At 47.0% G+C, this 22,194-nt stretch overlaps 2 protein-coding genes and 1 pseudogene across 7 annotated transcripts in view; all 3 read right to left on the reverse strand.

The window, feature by feature from the left end:
* The window catches only part of LOC148111769 (uncharacterized), a 332,684-nt gene extending 322,082 nt beyond the window's left edge, over positions 1 to 10,602 (reverse strand). The window contains exons 1-3 of the mRNA XM_087879751.1: positions 10,241 to 10,602; positions 7,680 to 10,004; positions 2,534 to 2,905 (exon numbers count right to left, since the gene is read on the reverse strand). Of these exons, the coding sequence (XP_087735877.1) occupies positions 2,534 to 2,905; positions 7,680 to 10,004; positions 10,241 to 10,252 (2,709 nt within the window). The 5' untranslated portion in view covers positions 10,253 to 10,602. The remainder of the gene's footprint in view (positions 1 to 2,533; positions 2,906 to 7,679; positions 10,005 to 10,240) is intronic.
* A 2,470-nt stretch (positions 10,603 to 13,072) lies between these two features.
* Positions 13,073 to 17,060, reverse strand: LOC148111775 (uncharacterized; annotated as a pseudogene). Its single transcript, XR_015730224.1, has 2 exons — positions 17,021 to 17,060; positions 13,073 to 16,483 (listed from the first exon to the last, which is right to left on the reverse strand). The product of XR_015730224.1 is annotated as an uncharacterized LOC148111775 (transcript).
* Positions 13,073 to 22,194, reverse strand: part of LOC117658473 (uncharacterized) — a 29,542-nt gene continuing 20,420 nt past the window's right edge. For 2 of the 5 annotated variants that reach the window (XR_015730145.1, XR_015730143.1), the window contains 3 exons: positions 20,618 to 20,986; positions 17,075 to 17,387; positions 13,073 to 16,841 (listed from right to left, as the gene is read on the reverse strand). Coding sequence is in view for 2 of the 5 variants with exons in the window: in XM_087879749.1 (XP_087735875.1) it covers positions 17,105 to 17,248; positions 20,618 to 20,986 (513 nt within the window). In the remaining 3 variants the exon portion in view is untranslated. The remainder of the gene's footprint in view (positions 16,842 to 17,074; positions 17,388 to 20,617; positions 20,987 to 22,194) is intronic. The other 3 variants (XR_015730144.1, XM_087879750.1, XM_087879749.1) reach the window with 3 other exon arrangements.

Below are 22,194 nucleotides of genomic sequence, written 5' to 3' on the forward strand. Positions count from 1 at the left end.
TACTTGAAGGACCACCTCCAGCCGCTCTCCCATCGTCCTGTGCGCTCTCACAGAGTCGGCCTCCTCACGGTGCCGTCGGCCAAACAATGTCGGCTGACGGCCGCCAGGAGGAGGGCGTTCTCTGTGGGAGCCCCGACCCTCTGGAATGGATTGCCCACTGAGCTCAGGACAGCCCCCGACCTTCTTTCCTTCCATCGTGAGCTGAAGACGTGGGTCTTCCGTCAACTCAACTGATCCATTTGGGGGTACACTGTCATAATTTTAAACTGTTTTAATAGGGTTGCTGATTTTAATTTTATTTCATTGTGATTTGTATTGGAATTTGTCATTTTGTAAGCCGCCTTGAGTCCCCAGGGAGAAAGGCGGCATATAAATCGCAATAATAAATAAATAAAGAAAAGGAGACCATCTCCAGTTAAAGAGGAGCTAAGGATGAGAACCTCCTGCCAATGGTTCCTGCTAGTGAATTTCCTCATAGAAGTCAGTACAGAAATGATGAAACAATGGAATACATTGAGTGCTTGTGAAGCGCAAACAGAAAACATTGATTCTGGATAAAATTCCACACGTGACCAATTTTTGTGTCAGTCTTTCCCAGCTGGGTTTGTGTCTTTCCTGAAAGTTGCAGATGTATTTAGAGACACTCGGAATACTCTGTTGTGTAGTTGCTGAAAAAGCAAGTTCTCACATACCAAATAAAGAGCCTTCGTCAAGAAGGGAAAAACATGCATTCTTAACCTTAAAAAAGAGGTATAGACTGCCATGTTAAAAGGGCTAATATGTCATTTTAAGTTAGTCATTTAAAAGCTGCCAGTCCGTGGGTGGGGGGCTACATCGCAGGGCACACTGGCCTGGGCAGCAGCAGCAGCAGGAGCCTCCTCCAAAGGGGGAGGGGGTGGAGGAGGAAAATATATATGTGTGTCAACAGGAGCATCAGGTTTCCAAGGGCTCAAAAAAGTTGAAAAATCCAAATATGCAGGGGTCAGTATTGGAGATTTCCCCCTCTGCTGTAGTTTTCCAAAGGGGCCCCTCAGAAAGGAGGAGGGATGAGAAAGGAGAAGATGAATCCATGTGTGTGAGTATGTGTATGTGTGTGTGGGGGGGGTCTGTGGAGGGGCTGGCAAGGCAGCTGGGGGGAGGGCCTGGCTGACTTAACCCTCTTACTGTCTCTGGGATGTATCTTTCGGTTATCGTTCATGACGGTTGGATATATTGCCCCCAAACTGTACAGGTAGTACTAACTAGATCTACAATCAGAATTATTAACAAATTAATTATTAACAAAAATTTCTGTTCTTGACAGTTGCTGCACCCCATTTTTTGCCATAATTGGCAGCTCATATCCTACAGTTGTGAAGTTGTTATGTGAATCCTCCAATGACTTTGCGGGACACCAGCTGGGAAGGTTACAAATGGTGATGACGTGACCCTGGGACAGCTCAGCCGTCATAAATACTTGCCAGTGGCTAAACGCCTGGATTTTGACCCCATGGATGCTGGAACACTCGTAAGTACGAAAACTGGTCAAGGCCACTTTTTTCAGTGCTGCTATAACTTCACTAAGTCACTAAGCAAATAGTTATAGGTCAAGGACTATCTGTACAGTGCTTTAAAAATAATCCAAAATAGCCCCCAAATTGGAACCCACAGAGGTCAAACTTCTTCCTGCAACAAATCTGCAAAACTAGCCCAATTTGGTAGAAAAATTGTTCAACTGCCCACACTGTTTCCAACTCGCATTTCAACTCAATCCGTAAACTGTCCTCCTAGACACGGTTTGGCTTTTCAAGGAAAAGAAAATGCCATTCTTGATTTTTACCCTGATGTTATCCTCAATAAAGCTCAATAAAGTTTTGCAAACTCAGAAGATATAAATATGGGAATTCTCAAATTCAAAATAAAATGTCTCATCCCACTGAAGAACTTCCCGTCCCAGAAACTCAACTGGTTTCTAATCAGCTAGAAACGATACCTGACCAGGTTCTGCAGGATTGTCTGGGACACAACACATCCTCTCCACAACTGCTGGGAAGAGGCTCTGCGGTATCCGAAGCAGCACATTAGATTCAGTCAGTTTTCTTCCATATGAAGAAGTATCCACCTTGTGAACTCCCAAGTCTCTTGTTATGTGATCTAAATGGGCTGTGATTAATGTGTACGTAGCATATGTATGGGTATATATATATATATATTCTTTTGAGAGCAGGCCTCAGAATTCCATTCTTTAACTTCAAAGTCTAACAATCGGAGCAGCCCTCAACTACAGCCCTTGGACAGGGATCAGGCAGGGATCTCGTCCACAGCTGCCCAGTTGAGAATCCAACATTCTTGAACCACTGACAGATGGACATCCAGACTCATACAAGGCCTCCCGCCCCTCCCAGGACAGCCTGCTCTGCTAGTTGCCATCAGAATGACCGACAGCAGTCAAACTCAGGTCTGGGACCCTGGGCATGGCCCTGGAAGACTAAAGGAATTTATTAAAAGAAAAAAAGTATTAAATTTATTAAAAGTTTTAATTGGATTTTATTACCTTTCTTACCAGGCATTTATGAGGTTTCTCTCCTGTGTGGATCCTTAAATGACTTTTAAGATGGTTGGTTTTTTTGAAGGATTTTTCACATTGCGGGCACTGACGTTCCTTTCCTCCCTCCTGGATCCTTTGGGGCTTTGGGGCTCTTCCATCCTCCTGGCCCGTCTCTGGGTCTCCGCCCGTTTCCTCCTTCCCGCATCGCCCTCCAGGCAGCCGCCTTTCCCGGGTTCCCCCTGGGCTCCTCCCTCCTGCAGCCTTGGAGCTCCCCGGCCTTTCCCGGAGACCGGGCAGGGCTGCTCCGCGGGGCCCGCTCTCCTCCTCCTCCTCTTGGGCGGCGCCTCTTTCCTGCATCCACCGCCATCCTCCGTCCTCCTGCAGGGGAGAAAGAGAAGAGGGTCACGGCTGCCTCCCCTTCCCCACAGGGGAGGCCCAGGCCCAGGCCCAAGCCCCCCTCCCCCCGTCCCACAGGCGTTCCTGTCATGCTCGAGGCGGACACGGCCTCCTTCCCAGCCTCCCGTCTCCCTCCCTGCCCTCAAAACTATGTCTGCGCCCAATCTGCATCATCCTGGCTTCGCTGTCGCCAATTCAGGAGGCTCCCTCATTGCCCGTTTTAGTTCCAGAAGTGGAGGCTTCACGCCCTTTTTCCTCCAGAAGTTCCGTTTGTTCGTCTGGAGGGCCCACCCCACGGGGTCCTCCTGCCAATCATTGCTGTCGCCAGAGCGACCAATCGGCATCCTTTTTTTAAAAAAAAAAATTGATTTATATGCCGCCCTTCTCTGGAGACTCAGGGCAGCTTACAATGCATTAAGCAATAGCCTTCATACTTTTGTCTATTTATACAAACTCAGTTTATTGCCCCACAAACTGGGTCCTCATTTTGCCTATCTTAGAAAGGATGGAAGGCTGAGTCAACCTTGAGTCTGGTAAGATTCGAACTGACAGTAATTGCAGACAGCTGGTGTTGATCACAATGCTTTTAGTCTGCTGAGCTATCCAGGCTCTTTTTCCTTCAATCCCCTGGTCCTTCTTCCTTCAATATCCTGGTTTGTGCTTGTGCGGTGCCGACGGTTGTTATGGTTCCCCGGGGTGGGGGGGCAGGGAGCTCCCCTTGAACTTTGGGGTCTGATCTCCCCTCCCCCCTCTGCACCCCCCGTATTGAGGCCGGAGGAGGTTGGGGGCTCTTCTGGGGCTGCGACCTTCTAGCAACCTCTGAAGGGGAGCCAGTGATGAAGGCTGGAAGGGTAGAAAGGAAGAAAACCTGAATTCAAGGGTTGGACAGCTCCCTTTTCAGTCCAGCCCACCTCACAGGGTTGTTGTTGGGGAAAGAGAAGAGGAAGCTGTGCTGGATGGGAGGGGGAGGGGCTCCTCGGGGCTTCTCGCAGACGTTTCATTGCCCAAAGGAGCTTCCTTCCTCATGGCTAGAAGGGAGGGGGGCTCAGAGAGCTCCAAAGACCCCTCAGTTCAACCCTCAGCTCCAAATATTCCCCTTCATTTGCATGTCTTCTCCGCCTTATATGTAAAAATAATAATTCCCAATAAATAAATAAACTCACTATGTGTGATTCCCAAGTGTTTTTTTAAATAGCAATTACATGGAATCTATTTGATCCAGGACAATTCTTGTTCCTAGAGATAAGAATTTGGAATTCCTGCACAAAAAGAAATCAGCTCCAGTTAAAGAGGACGGGAGGGTCAGAATCTCCTGCCGATGGTTGCTGCTAGTGAATTTCCTCTCATTCCAGCACATTATTATTATTGGAAAAAGGAAGCAGAAAAATCAGGCAATTTTGATACGATCCGAGTTGGTTTCCTTCTGGATCCCTTTAACTGCTGGATCCCTCAACACTTGGAACTTGGCCAAAAGAGGCTCATGTGCCTTGGGGGTTCAGCATCATTAAGCTATGCAGTATTTTGTTTTCGCAGAAGTGGTTCAAGGGAGACGGGATTTTGCTTTCTGTCCTGGATTGCTGTATTGCTTTGGGATTCAGGAAAAGTTGCCTCACCTAAGCAGAAATAATGGAGGGAGCTCACCTGGGATGATGGAACAAAGCACAAAACAACATGGCAACACAAAGGGAATGCAATGCGATGTTGACCTGAGACTGTATAAATGAGTCTTAGTGGAGCTTCCCTAGAAAGGAGCAGTCTACATCGAACAGTTTGCCTTTTGTGAGAAACGGGCAAACTCAACTGGTTTCTTTTTTTATTATTATTATTGAAAAAGTTTTTCAAATACAAATTTTTCCCCCTTTCCCCCCCCTCCTCCCTAACCCCCTCTCGCCCTCCCCTCCCCGTGGCTTCTTCAAAGTAAAACCCAAATTCATAACAGATTATATAATACTTTACCATCCCTTTACTCCATCCCCCATATGCTGACCCTTTCTTTCTAATATTATTATATCCCCCTTATTTCAAAATAACATTCTACTATAACATTGTATAATAACTCCTAGTTTAGCATAGTAATATTATTATATCTCCCAGTTTAGCAATTTAATCTACACTTTTTCTCCTCCTCCATACATATATCTCTTAAATCAAATCTTTTATGTATATTAATATAACATTTCAAAGCAACCTTCCACTATAAAACTATATAATAAATCCTAATTTAACATTTATTCAACTCATGGTCTATCCATTTCCTCCACTCCCATAAGTATATCTCTTAAACATAATATCCCTTTTCTTAAACTAAACAATCAATAAGCTAACCTGTCTCCACCCACTTTCCTACAGAATTACCATACATAACAATTCTTAATATCTTTTTTCTTCTGCCCACACCACTAAAAAGTATTCCCTTATATAAATAAAATCCTCAAATGACTTTAAGCTTGTAATCCATATGATGTCTTCTGTAATGTCTTTCAGCAGGATTGTTAACTCCATCACCCATATTAGGGTAACATCACATCCTAATTCCAACAGTATGTTCGGAATCTTCAATTATCATCTGCCCCCATCAATAGTAAATATCTTCATATATATATATATATAAAAAGGAAAACAACCACCCGAGTGACTTTATATTTGTATTCCATATAGTGTCTATAGTAGTGTCTTTCATCTAAATTATTAATTCCAACCACCGTAATAGGGTAACAGCCAGATCTTCTGCGTGCCCCGATCCCATAACTCTCTTGCCTTGTAGCTCAGCATAAACGTAATACATTTATCAAAGAATCCAAAATAGATAATTCCAATCCATTCAGTTTAAGGCCCTTTTCACATCCCAAAAGTACAGCACTGCAGGGGTCTGTCACTCTCCTCAAGATAATATAAACCAATACTTTGCCTCAGCTATCTTTTCATATATTCAATCATCTTTTAGATAACTGGCATTACACTGTTGTTTAGTTTAAAAGTTTTTGTTTTTATGAGACCTACTTCTTTTTTTCTTGACTTTTTGTGGGTTAGATCTCCATCCTGATTTCCTTTCCATGAGTTGTATATCAACTGTTTGGTTTTCATGCTGATCTATAACTTGATCTTGTTGGTTTTGCTTTTGTGGCTTAAATCTCCATTCTGGTTTCTTTTCTATGAGTTGTATATCAACTGATTGATTTCCATGCTGGTCTGTGACTTGATAAGTCATCACATTAGAATCCAACGCCGCCTCTCTTGTATTTATAAATAGTCCAGCTGAGACCTCTGAAGAATCCAGAAGCGGCTCATCTACAAAGACCTCTGTAACTTGTTGTTTTTCCATTACTTCCACCTCCTTCTGCTTATCCTGAATTTCTATCTCTTGTTGATTTTGCTTTTCTTTATTCCACTCATGTATTATACATGAAGATGTTGAACCCATTTTAAGAATCTTATAGTAAAATTCTTCCGCTTTTTCAACAGAATTTAATTGGTATCTTTCTCCTTGATATCTCAATATTATACCAATTGGAGCATTCCACCTAAATGAGATGTTTTGTTTTTTTAGCTCAGTCACCAGGAATCCAAATTTCTTTCTATCTTTTAACATCTTGGGCGGCAACTCTTTATATATCCAAATCTTTCTTCCGTACAGTTGTAAAGTAGAATTAAAGGATTTTTGCACAATATTATTTCTTATTTCTTTATCTGTAAAGTAAATCACCACATCTCTAGGCAATTGCCTTTGCTTTGCAATCCAAGAGTTTACTCTATAGGCCTTGTCAATCTTACAAAATACCTCCTCAGGATGAACCTTTAAAATCCCAGCTAGAACTTCAGCAGATATTTTTCTTAAATCATCTCTATTGTTTTCCTGTAACCCTCTCATTCTAACCGCAAATTCCGTGAGCCTGTATTGCATCATTATAACTTCTTTTTCAATCCCGTGTTTTATATTTTCTGCATTGCAGGTCTCGTGATCAGCTTCCTTTTTAAACTTTACTTCTGAGCTATTGTCTTGAATATTTATCAAATCATTTTCAATTCTTTGTATTTTATTATCCAAATTATAAATCTTGTCATCAACTTCCTCCATTTTAGACTCTAATAACTTGATATTTTTATCCATCACTATAACTATTTCTGAAAAGGCATTGGTCACTGTTACAATCTTTCGTTGTAAATTATCAGCTAATCAGCTAGAAATGTTGCCTGACCAGGTTCTGCAGGATTCTCTGGGACACAACACATCCTCTCCACAACTGCTGGGAAGAGGCTCTGCGTTATCCGAAGCAGCACATTAGATTCAGTCAGTTTTCTTCCATATGAAGAAGTATCCACCTTGTGAACTCCCAAGTCTTTTGTTATGTAATCTAAATGGGCTGTGATTAATGTGTACGTAGCATATGTATGGGTATATCTATATTCTTTTGAGAGCAGGCCTCAGAATTCCATTTTTTAACTTCAAAGTCTAACAATCGGAGCAGCCCTCAACTACAGCCCTTGGACAGGGATCAGGCAGGGATCTCGTCCACAGCTGCCCAGTTGAGAATCTAACATTCCTGAACCACTGACAGATGGACATCCAGACTCATACAAGGCCTCCCGCCCCTCCCAGGACAGCCTGCTCTGCTAGTTGCCATCAGAATGACCGACAGCAGTCAAACTCAGGTCTGGGAGCCTGGGCATGGCCCTGGAAGATTAAAGGAATTTATTAAAAGAAAAACATATATTAAATTTATTAAAAGTTTTAATTGGATTTTATTACCTTTCTTACCAGGCATTTATGAGGTTTCTCTCCTGTGTGGATCCTTTTATGTCTATAAAGGTTGTTACTTTGACGAAAACTCTTTCCACACTCCAGGCAATTATGAGGTTTTTCTCCTGTGTGGATCCTTTGGTGTCTATAAAGGGTGCTGCTATCACCAAAGCTCTTTCCACACTCCAGGCATTTATGTGGTTTTTCTCCTGTGTGGATCCTCTGATGTGTATAAAGGATACTGATACGACCAAAGCTCTTTCCACACTCCAGGCATTTATGTGGTTTTTCTCCTGAGTGGATTCTTTGATGTCTATAAAGATGTCCCCTCTGACTAAAGCTCTTTCTACACTCTAGGCATTTATGTGGTTTTTCTCCTGAGTGGATTTTTTGATGTCTATAAAGGTGTACCCTCTGACTGAAGCTCTTTCCACACTCCAGGCACTTATGAGGTTTTTCTCCTGTGTGGATCCTTTGATGTTTATAAAGGCTGCTCCTCTGAGTGAAGCTCTTTCCACACTCTGGGCACTTATAAGGTTTTTCACCTGTGTGGATCCTTAAATGACTTTTAAGATGGTTGGTTTTTTTGAAGGATTTTTCACATTGCGGGCACTGATGTTTCTTTCCTGCCTCCTGGATCCTTTGGGGATCTCCAGGTCTTCCGAAGGACCCTCCGCCCTCCAGGCATTTCTTCAGTTTCTCTCCAGAATGGATCCTTTGGTGTTTATACAGGGTACTCCTTTGACCAAAATTCTTTCCACACTCCAGGCATTTATGAGGTTTTTCTCCTGTGTGGATCCTTTGATGTATATAAAGGTTGCTCCTCTGACTGAAGCTCTTTCCACACTCCAGGCACTTGTGAGGTTTTTCTCCTGTGTGGATTGTTTGATGTATATAGAGGGTGCTCCTTTGACCAAAGCTCTTGCCACACTCCAGGCATTTATGAGGTTTTTCTCCTGTGAGGATTTTTTGATGTTTATAAAAGTTTCCACTGTGATTGAATGTCTTTTCATACATCAGGACTTCATCTGGTTCCTCTAATGAATGGATTCTTTGATGCCTATTAAGGCTTGTCTTGTATCTAAAACTCTTTCCACATTCCAGGCATTTATATGGTTCCTCCCCTGAATGGATCCTTTGATGTCTATAAAGGGTGCTGGTATGACGGAAGCTCTTTCCACATTCCAGGCATTTATGAGGTTTTTCTCCTGTGTGGATTCTTTGATGTTTATAGAGGCTGCTCCTTTGACCAAAGCTCTTTCCACACTCTAGGCATTTATGAGGTTTTTCTCCTGTGTGGATCCTTTGATGTTTATGAAGATTTCCCAACTGACTGAAGCTCTTTCCACATTCCAGGCATTTATGAGGTTTTTCTCCTGTGTGGCTCCTTTGATGTGTATAAAGATGTCCCCTCTGACTGAAGCTCTTTCCACACTCCAGGCACTTATGAGGTTTTTCTCCTGAGTGGCTCCTTTGATGTATATAAAGATATCCCCTCTGACTGAAGCTCTTTCCACACTGAAAGCATTTATGAGGTTTTTCTCCTGTGTGGATCCTTTGATGTGTATAAAGATGTCCCCTCTGACTGAAGCTCTTTCCACACTCCAGGCATTTATGAGGTTTTTCTCCTGAGTGGCTCCTTTGATGTGTATAAAGATATCCCCTCTGACTGAAGCTCTTTCCACACTGAAAGCATTTATGAGGTTTTTCTCCTGAGTGGCTCCTTTGATGTATATAAAGATATCCCCTCTGACTGAAGCTCTTTCCACACTCCAGGCACTTATGAGGTTTTTCTCCTGAGTGGCTCCTTTGATGTGTATAAAGATATCCCCTCTGACTGAAGCTCTTTCCACACTGAAAGCATTTATGAGGTTTTTCTCCTGAGTGGATCCTTTGATGTGTATAAAGATGTCCCCTCTGACTGAAGCTCTTTCCACACTCCAGGCACTTATGAGGTTTTTCTCCTATGTGGATCCTTAGATGCCTTTGAAAATCTCCGTTTCTTTTGAAGGATTTTTTGCATTCCGGGCACTGATGTTCCTTTCCTCCCTCCTGGATCCTTCGGGGCTTTGGGGGTCTTCGGAAGAAGCCTCCGCCCTCCAGGCCCGTCTTGGGGTCTCTGCCCCTTTCCTCCTCCACACGTCGCCCTCCAGGCAGCCGCCTTTCCCGGGCTCCCCCTGGGCTCCTCCGTCCTGCAGCTCCAGAGCCTCCCGGCCTTTCCCCACCGTCTCCCGGAGAAGCCGCGCCAGGACCGGTCAGGACAGCTCCGCGGGGCCCGCTCTCCTCCTCCTCCTCCTCTCGGGCGGCGCCTCTTTCCTGCATCCGCCGCCATCCTCCGTCCTCCTGCAGGGGAGAAAGGGAAGAGGGTCACGGATGCTTCCCCTTCCCCGCAGGGGAGGCCCAGGCCCAAGCCCCCGCCTCCCACGGGCCTCCCGGGCATTCTCCAGGCGGACACGGCCTCCTTCCCAGCATCCCCAAGCGAGACGAGGCCTCGGCCTTCCCATCTTGCTCGCCTCCCTCCCTCCCCTTTCCGGAGACGCCCTCCCGGACTGCAACTCCCAGCATCCCTTGCGCCGAACCTGCATCATCATGTCTCTTCTATCGGCGACTCAGGCAGCTCCACGGGTCTCGGTTTAGTTTTCCGGAAGTAGAGGTTACGCTCTTCCGCGTAGGAAGGCCGAAGCTCCGCCTATTCCTGTGGAGAGACCGTCCCAAGCGGTCCTCCTGCCAATCACCGCCGTTTCCAGAACGGCCAATCGGCGTCTTCCTTCCTTTATCGAGCAAGATGGCGCCTGCGCGTTGCCGAGAGTTGTGAGAGTTCCGGGCGGTGGTGGGCCGAGGGGGTCCCGTTGAATTTTGGGGTCTCCCCGCATCCAGCAGGGGGCCGTTTTGGGGCTGAGGCTTTCTTCCCATAGGCAAGGAGGGGTGGGGGGGGCGGAAACACCATTCCTTCGGAGGGACCGCCCCAAGGAGTCCTGCAGCCAATCGCTGCCGTCCCCAGAGCGACCAATCGGCGTCCTCCATTTTCAGTCACGCAGAGTGCGCCTGCGCGGTGCCGTTTCCCTTTCTGTTCTCGGGCGGAAGTGACACTTGGGGGGATTTTTCCTTTGATCTTTGGGGTCCCTCTTCTCCCCCTCCCCCCTGAATCCAGGCAGGCGGAGGTTGGGGGGCCCTTCTGCGGCTCTGACTCCCTCCCTTCCCCCAACCGGAGTCCCTCCCTAGACAAGGCGGGGGGGTGGAAATATGGGGGGGGCACCCAGGCAGGCGGGGCTGAGGGGTCTCCCCTTCCTCCTGGGGGGCTCCAGCCAGGCTCCTCCGTGGCCTCCAGGCAGAGAGACCGAGGGGGCTCCTCCCTGCAGCTCCTGACCCCCCTTTTCCCGCTTCCTCCCCACCCAAAGACCCCCTTGCAAATCTGCAGGGGGGAAATCCCCTCCAGGACCCCCCCATTAATATGTGGACCCCCTCGGCCTCTGCTGAGCTCCTGAGGTCGAAGCCTCCAGGAAGGAGAACCTTTCCCCCCCCCATTGCAGCCCCATCCAGCTCTGTCCCTCTCCCCTTAAATGCGCCGTAGCTGGAGCACCCCCACTGCCTTGGGTTGGTGGGGGGGGCTTTTCCTATTTAAATCCTGCGCCCCAAAGGCTGGAGGGGTTCCTGGTCCTGCTCCTCTCTTGCTCTTCAGCTTCTTCTTGGCTGGGACGGGATCCTGATTGAGCAACCCTATAGGTTTTTAAACTTTTATGCCCCCCCCTCTCGCCAAAAGCAACTTTTTAAGATTTGACATCATTTTAATGTTCTTGTATTTGCAGTAAATACCTGGGGTAAGGTGATGCTGGAGCCCAGTGAGGTCCTCAAGGTGCTTTTAGGCGTATGTAGGAAGTTCCCTTGTCAGCTAACAGAATAAGAACAGCTGAGCTGGAAGGGCCCTTGGAGGTCTTCTAGTCTGACCCTCTGCTCGTGCAGGAGGCCTCATCCCCAAGGTGCTTTTTCAAGAGGGAACTGGGCTTCATTTGCTTTTCTTTGAATATGTTTCACTTCTCATCCAAGAAGCTTCTTCAGTTCTATAGTACTGAAGAAGCTTCTTGGATGAGAAGCGAAATGCCTTCAAGCTCCCCCCCCCCCACTCTCCCAGGCTTTTCCCCAGTTCCCTCTGTAACCCATTGGGTTCATCAGTCATCGGAGGAGGATCATTCAAATGGGCCTGAAGAAGGGGGAGAGTGGCATAAGAGAATCTCACAGGCACCAAGTCATGATCTGACCTTGACGGGGGATAATAATGGATTCCCCGCCAGATCACATTGCCATTGATCTGGTAAGATTAAACCAGTGTCTGACGACCATTGTTCTGAATCATTGCTGAGTCGATCTGGGATGGGCCCATGACTGTCGTGATTTCTTAGATTGTTTCTGAGGCCAGGGGTGGCAAACGGAAGTACCCCAGCACTATGAGCCTGGAGAGCAGGGCAGATGGTACAGTAGTATCCACGCTTAAGAAAGAAGGATCTCCCAACCAGAATCCTGGGGACCGAAGCCCCTGAACGCCAAAAGAGATTCTTGGGTGACCACTGCCACTTGCTTCCCATGCCCTAACCCTGGGATTCACCAGGAGCAACAGCCAAGCCCTAGGGCCTCAGTGGAAGAGCTCTCCAGGCCCTGGGAGTGAATTCAGGAGGCCGGAATACACCACCCATGTTCCAAGGCTCTCACCTGTCACTTGATGGACAGCAGTGGCAATTGAATAACATTCCCTCTCGCATTGAAAACTTTTTTTTAAGCCTAGGCATACAATACAGTTTATGAAAGTGACTTTAGACAAAGAAAGCTATACTTGGCCAAAAAGCCGCAGGTGGGGACTACGAAGTTGTTCGCCCCGCACCAGCCAGCCCATGTTTTCCAGCCCCCATGGTCCTTGCACCTGCCGAGAAACCAGAGCGAGGTCAAAGGAGCGCTTTTGAAGGACCCAACAGCCATCTTTATTGTGGGGGCTGCCAAAGCCTTCTGGGTTTGAGATGGAAGTAGATCAGAGCTACCAAAGCCTTTGGGGGCTGCCAAAGCCTTCTGAGATGGAAGTAGATCAGAGCCGCAGGTCCACCACAGACAGGAAGGGGGCAGCAAAGGACAGGACTTATTACGCCATCTGCTGACCCTCAGGAGCCCAGCAGCCCAGAGATTCTCAGCCGAAGGCTTTTCTTGGGAGTGCCACTCCTAGACTGCCTTCCTGCCAAGCAGGTAGGACACTGGTTCTCCCCAAATTAGAGCCGCACAACAACCAGCCCAGGTAGTCTGGCCAAGATGCTCTAGAACATGAGGTATGTTGGCCAGTCCTATAAATTATGATTCGATACACACAACACTACTGACTCCATAGGATCTAACACCCATATTCAGATGTCCTAAGAATAGAATAGAAAAAATAGAATAGAATTCTTTATTAGCCAAGTGTGATTGGACACACAAGGAATTTGTGTTTGGTGCATATTCTCTCAAGTGTAAATGTCGGGGTTCCGACTGATGCTATTATTAATATAATAATAAATACATTCAAGAGTCATAAGATAGAACACTTATTCATAGGATACCAAATAAGCAATCAAATCACATTAGGAAACAAAACATAAATCGTAAAGGTGTAAGTGTGGTGGTGTTGAGAAGAGCTGGATTTCTGGGGATTTGTCTGTCGTCTTAAGTTCAGCCTTCGTTACTTCCAGGTTGCGTCCAAGCTGGCCTATCAGTTGCCCCCTCTCTGGGGCAATCCTGGTTGCAGCTGAAACCCTTCCTGAAGGAGAACATGGAACCAGAAATTGCCCTCTCATAAAAAGAGATTGTGGCCACAAACCAGAGGCCAAGAATTGTTCCACCTGCTCCAGTCAAACACCATGAGAAATACTGGGCCCGGTTTGAGCCCCTCAAATACTATTTCACAAGTTTCAGAGAAGGACGAGATGAATGATCGAATCCACCTGTCGTAGCAAAAAGGGTACCTTTTTATATAAGTAAATTCCAATAATCTCAATTTACCGTCGAACTAGTTAAAACTGACCGAACTAAATGGCCTCCACAAGGTGTTCTTGCACAATGTGCTGGGTGTAGAGTTTGATTTATGACTAACCTTCTAAATAAAACAAAATGGCACAGACAAAATTAATGCATGTAGCCTGTGTTGATTTTAAATCTACATTTGAGTCCATTTTCAATGAAATCATTATGACGAACTTGGAAAATGCAGTACAGATGGTTTTTCTCATTCAGCAATTGTATGAAATGTGTTAACCCTCCTCTTCAGAAAAGTCTCGCAGGGCTGTATTTGGACCTCCACTCCTCGACAAGGTCAACTGACCATCTCATACCTACCTCAATCCCTGGGCCCAGATGTACTTCTCCTCCTGTGTGCTGAGAATATGGCTAGTATCTCACAAAGCTTTGTTGGCCTTAAGAGAGATTAAGGACTTGCATCTCCTTTCCGAAATAAGGAGGGGGGAAATGAAAGGCGATGAAGAGCAGAGAAACCCGGAATCGGTTTGTACTCTTTGCTTCATTCTGATGGGTCTTTCTTAAGGGACCAGGTTGGGGCAGGTCTGACACCTGGATTCTACCACAGCACACTTGTTTCAATTAGGCACAGAGTTGGCAGATCATTTAAAGGCACCTTTAGAGTAATTTAGAAAAGAGGTTTCCCTTAATGAACAAAGGAGCCCAGGACAGACTCAGGTTTCATTTTACACTCCATACTGTAGGAAAAGTACAAAACAGTTGATTGGATGGAAGAAATCCTGCTTAGTTACATCAGTTAAACATCCTATCATATTAAGCATAACCATTGAAAAGGGCATTGCATTAAAAGGAGAACGTTTGCAGGGGGGAAGGAATCACATAAAACTATTGTGAAAAGGTACAATTTCAGCCAGTTGAAATGCCTAGCATGTACCATTCAAAACGTTCTTTATTTTGAAGTTAGAAAGTGGAGTGGGAAGGGTCTCCAATCTTCAAGACCTCTAGAACCCGATTCCAAGCAAAAACCGCTAGATAACCATTCATACAAGGAGGCAGGGAGTAAAGAGAAAGGAGAAGGAAAAGGTACATATGATATAGTTGCTATTATTAAAACTCATGGGATGAAACTCATGCCTGAGTTGGATGGATTGATTTGTAATTGAGTGAGACACTGGGTGGTCCTTAATGGGAATACATCTACATGGAGGGAAGGAAGCAGTGGGGAACCAGAAGGTTGCGTCTTAGGCCCAGTACCCAGTACTCATCTTCATAAATGACTTAAATGAGGGAATAGAAGGACAACTCATCAAATTTGCAGATAATACTAAAAGAGTAGGAATAGCCAACACCCTAAATTACAGGCTCAAGATCCATATTCCCCAAAATTAACACCCGGCCTTATTTTCTTTTGGGTCCCAAAATAATCACTGGGGCTTATTTTGGTGGAAACACAATTTTAGGGCGATTATAGGGTTTCTCTCCAGTGTGGATTCTTTGATGTATGTAAAGATTTCCTCTCTGAATGAAGCTCTTTCCACATTCTAGACATGCATGTGGTTTTTCTCCAGTGTGGATTCTTTGATGTGAATAAAGGGTTTTCTTTGAAGACAAACGTTTGCCACAATCCAGGCATTGATATGGATTGTCTTCCGAGTGGATTCTTTGATGTATGTAAAGGCTTCCCCTCAGATCGAAGCTCTTTCCACACTGCAGACATTTATATGGTTTTTCTCCCGAGTGGATTCTTTGATGTGAATCAAGGCTTCTCTTTGAAGACAAACTCTTGCCACAATCCAGGCATTGATATGGTTTCTCTCCTGAGTGGATTCTTTGATGGACGCAGAGGTTTCCTCTCTGAGTGAAGCTCTTTCCACACTGAAGACATTTATGTGGTTTTTCTCCTGTGTGAATCATTTCATGTCTATCCAGGTCTCTTCTCGTATTGAAGCTGTTTCCACATTCGAGGCATTTATAGGGTTTTTCTCCAGTATGTATTTTTGTATGACAACGGAGGCCTGAAGCTCCAGTAAAGCTCTTTCTACACGCCAGGCATTCACATGTGTTTTCTCCTGAGTGGATTTTTTGATGTGTGTAAAAGTTTCCTCTCCAATTGAAGCTCTTTCCACACTCCAGACATTTAAATGGTTTCTCTTCCGTGTGGATCCTTTGATGTCTCTCGTGGCTGCTCCTGTGACGGAAGCTCTTTCCACACTCAAAGCATTTATAAGGTTTTTCTCCTGTGTGGATTCGTAGATGTTGATTGAGATCTGCTCTTCGACTGAAGTTCTTTCCACACTCAAAGCATTGATTTGGGTTTCCAGCTGAGTGAATCCTTAGATGCCTTTGAAGATGGTTTTCAAAATGTCCATTTGTTTTGAAGGATTTTTCACATTCTAGGCATTTGTATTTCTTTTCTCCCTCCTGGATCGTTTGGGGCCTCCCGGGTCTTCCGAAGGACCCTCCGCCCTCCAGGCATTTATTCAGTTTCTCTCTCCAGTGGATTCTTCTATGTCTGTAAAGGCTGCTGCTCTGACTGAAGCTCTTTCCACACTGCAGGCACTTATGAGGTTTCTCTCCCGAGTGGATCCTTAGATGTGTTTCATGGGTGCTCCTTTAACTGAAGCTCTTTCCACACTCGAAGCACTTATAAGGTTTTTCTCCCGTGTGGATCCTTTCATGTACATAAAGGGTGCTCCTGTGACTGAAGCTCTTTCCACACTTTAGGCATTTATAAGGTTTTTCTCCTGTGTGGATCCTTTGATGTTGATTAAGATCTGGTCTTCGACTGAAGTCCACACTCAAAACATTGATTTGGGTTTCCAGCTGAGTGGATCCTTAGATGCCTTTGAAGATGTCCGTTATTTTTGAAGGATTTTTGACATTCCGGGCAGTGATATTTCTTTACTTCCTCCTGGATCCTTCGGGGCTTTCGGGGTCTTCGGGAGGAGCCTCCAGGCCCGTCTCGGGGTCTCTGCCCGTTTCCTCCTCCACGCATCGCCCTCCAGGCAGCTGCCTTTCCCGGGCTCCCCGTGGGCTCCTCCCTCCTGCAGCCCTGGAGCCTCCCGGCCTTTCCCCGCTGTCTCCCGCGGAAGCCGCGCAGGGACCGGGCAGGGCTGCTCTGCGGGGCCCGCTCTCCTCCTCCTCCTCTCGGCCGGTGCCTCTTTCCTGCATCCGCTGCCATCCTCCGTCCTCCTGCAGGGGAAAAAGAGAAGAGGGTCACGGCTGTGTCCCTTTCCCCGCAGGGGAGGCCCAGGCCCAAGCCCCCGCCTCCCATTGGCCTCCTGGGCATTCTCCAGGCGGACAAGGCCTCCTTCCCAGCCTTCCGTCTCCCTCCCTGCCCTCAAGACTAGGCCTCAGGCTCCCGGGCCTGCCTTCTCTGGAGAGACCCTCCCGGACTTCGACTCCCAGCATCCCCTGCGCCAAACCTGCATCATCCTGGCTTCTCTGTCGCCGATTCAGGCAGCTCCCTCGTTGCCCGTTTTATTTACGGAAGTGGAGGCTTCATTCCTTTTTCGCCAGAAGTTCCGCCTCAAAGCGACCAATTGCCTTCCTTCAATCAGCCAGAGGGCGCCTGCGCGGTGCGAACTGTTGTTATGGTCCTACAAGGAGGTGAAGGGGGGCTTCCCTTGAACTTTGGGATGCGATGCCCCCCCCTCCGTATTGAGGGAGGGGGAGGTCGGGGGCTCTTCTGGGGCTGCGGCCTCATAGCAACCTCTCAAGGGGAGCCAGGGATGAAGGCTGGGAGGGGAGAAAGAAGAGACCCTGAGTTCAGGGGTTGGATAGCTCCCTTTTCAGTCCAGCCCACCTCACAGGGCTGTTGTTGGGGGAAGAGAGGAGGAAGCTGTGCTGGATGGGAGGGGGAGGGGCTCCTGGGGGCTCCTCTTCTTGCAGACGTTTCATTGCCCAAAGTAGCTTCCTCATGGCTAGAAGGGAGGGGGGCTCAGAGAGCTCCAAAGACCCTTCAGTTCAACACTCCGCTCCAAATATTCCCCTTCATTTTGCTGCATGTCTTCTCTGCCTTATTTGTAAAAATAATAAAGGCAGGATCCAAATAAATACATAAACTCGCTATGTGTGACTCACTCGTCTGTTTTTAAATAGCAACTACATGGCCTCTTTTTGATGCAGGAAAATTCTTGATCCTGGATGTAAGAATTTGGAATTCATGCAGACCGGAATGCCCTCGCCACAGTCACTCATGCCCTCGTTACCCCTAGGTTGGACTACTGTAACACCCTCTACATGGGGCTGCCCTTGGGATGTGTCCGGAGGCTCCAGCTAGTCCAGAACGCAGCCGCGTGTGTAGTTACGGGGGCGCCTAGATACTCCTGTGTAACACCTCTCCTGCGTGAGCTGCACTGGCTGCCGGTGGCGCTCCGGATACATTTCAAGGTGCTGGTGCTTACCTATAAAGCCCTTCATGGCTTAGGCCCGGGGTACTTGAAGGACCACCTCCAGCCGCTCTCCCATCGTCCTGTGCGCTCTCACAGAGTCGGCCTCCTCACGGTGCCGTCGGCCAAACAATGTCGGCTGACGGCCGCCAGGAGGAGGGCGTTCTCTGTGGGAGCCCCGACCCTCTGGAATGGATTGCCCACTGAGCTCAGGACAGCCCCCGACCTTCTTTCCTTCCATCGTGAGCTGAAGACGTGGGTCTTCCGTCAACTCAACTGATCCATTTGGGGGTACACTGTCATAATTTTAAACTGTTTTAATAGGGTTGCTGATTTTAATTTTATTTCATTGTGATTTGTATTGGAATTTGTCATTTTGTAAGCCGCCTTGAGTCCCCAGGGAGAAAGGCGGCATATAAATCGCAATAATAAATAAATAAAGAAAAGGAGACCATCTCCAGTTAAAGAGGAGCTAAGGATGAGAACCTCCTGCCAATGGTTCCTGCTAGTGAATTTCCTTATAGAAGTCAGTACAGAAATGATGAAACAATGGAATACATTGAGTGCTTGTGAAGCGCAAACAGAAAACATTGATTCTGGATAAAATTCCACACGTGACCAATTTTTGTGTCAGTCTTTCCCAGCTGGGTTTGTGTCTTTCCTGAAAGTTGCAGATGTATTTAGAGACACTCGGAATACTCTGTTGTGTAGTTGCTGAAAAAGCAAGTTCTCACATACCAAATAAAGAGCCTTCGTCAAGAAGGGAAAAACATGCATTCTTAACCTTAAAAAAGAGGTATAGACTGCCATGTTAAAAGGGCTAATATGTCATTTTAAGTTAGTCATTTAAAAGCTGCCAGTCCGTGGGTGGAGGGCTACATCGCAGGGCACACTGGCCTGGGCAGCAGCAGCAGCAGGAGCCTCCTCCAAAGGGGGAGGGGGTGGAGGAGGAAAATATATATGTGTGTCAACAGGAGCATCAGGTTTCCAAGGGCTCAAAAAAGTTGAAAAATCCAAATATGCAGGGGTCAGTATTGGAGATTTCCCCCTCTGCTGTAGTTTTCCAAAGGGGCCCCTCAGAAAGGAGGAGGGATGAGAAAGGAGAAGATGAATCCATGTGTGTGAGTATGTGTATGTGTGTGTGGGGGGGGTCTGTGGAGGGGCTGGCAAGGCAGCTGGGGGGAGGGCCTGGCTGACTTAACCCTCTTACTGTCTCTGGGATGTATCTTTCGGTTATCGTTCATGACGGTTGGATATATTGCCCCCAAACTGTACAGGTAGTACTAACTAGATCTACAATCAGAATTATTAACAAATTAATTATTAACAAAAATTTCTGTTCTTGACAGTTGCTGCACCCCATTTTTTGCCATAATTGGCAGCTCATATCCTACAGTTGTGAAGTTGTTATGTGAATCCTCCAATGACTTTGCGGGACACCAGCTGGGAAGGTTACAAATGGTGATGACGTGACCCTGGGACAGCTCAGCCGTCATAAATACTTGCCAGTGGCTAAACGCCTGGATTTTGACCCCATGGATGCTGGAACACTCGTAAGTACGAAAACTGGTCAAGGCCACTTTTTTCAGTGCTGCTATAACTTCACTAAGTCACTAAGCAAATAGTTATAGCTCAAGGACTATCTGTACAGTGCTTTAAAAATAATCCAAAATAGCCCCCAAATTGGAACCCACAGAGGTCAAACTTCTTCCTGCAACAAATCTGCAAAACTAGCCCAATTTGGTAGAAAAATTGTTCAACTGCCCACACTGTTTCCAACTCGCATTTCAACTCAATCCGTAAACTGTCCTCCTAGACACGGTTTGGCTTTTCAAGGAAAAGAAAATGCCATTCTTGATTTTTACCCTGATGTTATCCTCAATAAAGCTCAATAAAGTTTTGCAAACTCAGAAGATATAAATATGGGAATTCTCAAATTCAAAATAAAATGTCTCATCCCACTGAAGAACTTCCCGTCCCAGAAACTCAACTGGTTTCTAATCAGCTAGAAACGATACCTGACCAGGTTCTGCAGGATTGTCTGGGACACAACACATCCTCTCCACAACTGCTGGGAAGAGGCTCTGCGGTATCCGAAGCAGCACATTAGATTCAGTCAGTTTTCTTCCATATGAAGAAGTATCCACCTTGTGAACTCCCAAGTCTCTTGTTATGTGATCTAAATGGGCTGTGATTAATGTGTACGTAGCATATGTATGGGTATATATATATATATTCTTTTGAGAGCAGGCCTCAGAATTCCATTCTTTAACTTCAAAGTCTAACAATCGGAGCAGCCCTCAACTACAGCCCTTGGACAGGGATCAGGCAGGGATCTCGTCCACAGCTGCCCAGTTGAGAATCCAACATTCTTGAACCACTGACAGATGGACATCCAGACTCATACAAGGCCTCCCGCCCCTCCCAGGACAGCCTGCTCTGCTAGTTGCCATCAGAATGACCGACAGCAGTCAAACTCAGGTCTGGGACCCTGGGCATGGCCCTGGAAGACTAAAGGAATTTATTAAAAGAAAAAAAGTATTAAATTTATTAAAAGTTTTAATTGGATTTTATTACCTTTCTTACCAGGCATTTATGAGGTTTCTCTCCTGTGTGGATCCTTAAATGACTTTTAAGATGGTTGGTTTTTTTGAAGGATTTTTCACATTGCGGGCACTGACGTTCCTTTCCTCCCTCCTGGATCCTTTGGGGCTTTGGGGCTCTTCCATCCTCCTGGCCCGTCTCTGGGTCTCCGCCCGTTTCCTCCTTCCCGCATCGCCCTCCAGGCAGCCGCCTTTCCCGGGTTCCCCCTGGGCTCCTCCCTCCTGCAGCCTTGGAGCTCCCCGGCCTTTCCCGGAGACCGGGCAGGGCTGCTCCGCGGGGCCCGCTCTCCTCCTCCTCTTGGGCGGCGCCTCTTTCCTGCATCCACCGCCATCCTCCGTCCTCCTGCAGGGGAGAAAGAGAAGAGGGTCACGGCTGCCTCCCCTTCCCCACAGGGGAGGCCCAGGCCCAGGCCCAGGCCCAAGCCCCCCTCCCCCCGTCCCACAGGCGTTCCTGTCATGCTCGAGGCGGACACGGCCTCCTTCCCAGCCTCCCGTCTCCCTCCCTGCCCTCAAAACTATGTCTGCGCCCAATCTGCATCATCCTGGCTTCGCTGTCGCCAATTCAGGAGGCTCCCTCATTGCCCGTTTTAGTTCCAGAAGTGGAGGCTTCACGCCCTTTTTCCTCCAGAAGTTCCGTTTGTTCGTCTGGAGGGCCCACCCCACGGGGTCCTCCTGCCAATCATTGCTGTCGCCAGAGCGACCAATCGGCATCCTTTTTTAAAAAAAAAAAATTGATTTATATGCCGCCCTTCTCTGGAGACTCAGGGCAGCTTACAATGCATTAAGCAATAGCCTTCATACTTTTGTCTATTTATACAAACTCAGTTTATTGCCCCACAAACTGGGTCCTCATTTTGCCTATCTTAGAAAGGATGGAAGGCTGAGTCAACCTTGAGTCTGGTAAGATTCGAACTGACAGTAATTGCAGACAGCTGGTGTTGATCACAATGCTTTTAGTCTGCTGAGCTATCCAGGCTCTTTTTCCTTCAATCCCCTGGTCCTTCTTCCTTCAATATCCTGGTTTGTGCTTGTGCGGTGCCGACGGTTGTTATGGTTCCCCGGGGTGGGGGGGGCAGGGAGCTCCCCTTGAACTTTGGGGTCTGATCTCCCCTCCCCCCTCTGCACCCCCCGTATTGAGGCCGGAGGAGGTTGGGGGCTCTTCTGGGGCTGCGACCTTCTAGCAACCTCTGAAGGGGAGCCAGTGATGAAGGCTGGAAGGGTAGAAAGGAAGAAAACCTGAATTCAAGGGTTGGACAGCTCCCTTTTCAGTCCAGCCCACCTCACAGGGTTGTTGTTGGGGAAAGAGAAGAGGAAGCTGTGCTGGATGGGAGGGGGAGGGGCTCCTCGGGGCTTCTCGCAGACGTTTCATTGCCCAAAGGAGCTTCCTTCCTCATGGCTAGAAGGGAGGGGGGCTCAGAGAGCTCCAAAGACCCCTCAGTTCAACCCTCAGCTCCAAATATTCCCCTTCATTTGCATGTCTTCTCCGCCTTATATGTAAAAATAATAATTCCCAATAAATAAATAAACTCACTATGTGTGATTCCCAAGTGT

This window comes from Pantherophis guttatus, chromosome 16 (assembly GCF_059756535.1).
Source record: "Pantherophis guttatus breed Tessera chromosome 16, ASM5975653v1, whole genome shotgun sequence".
In the NCBI taxonomy this organism is placed as follows: Eukaryota; Metazoa; Chordata; class Lepidosauria; order Squamata; family Colubridae; genus Pantherophis; species Pantherophis guttatus.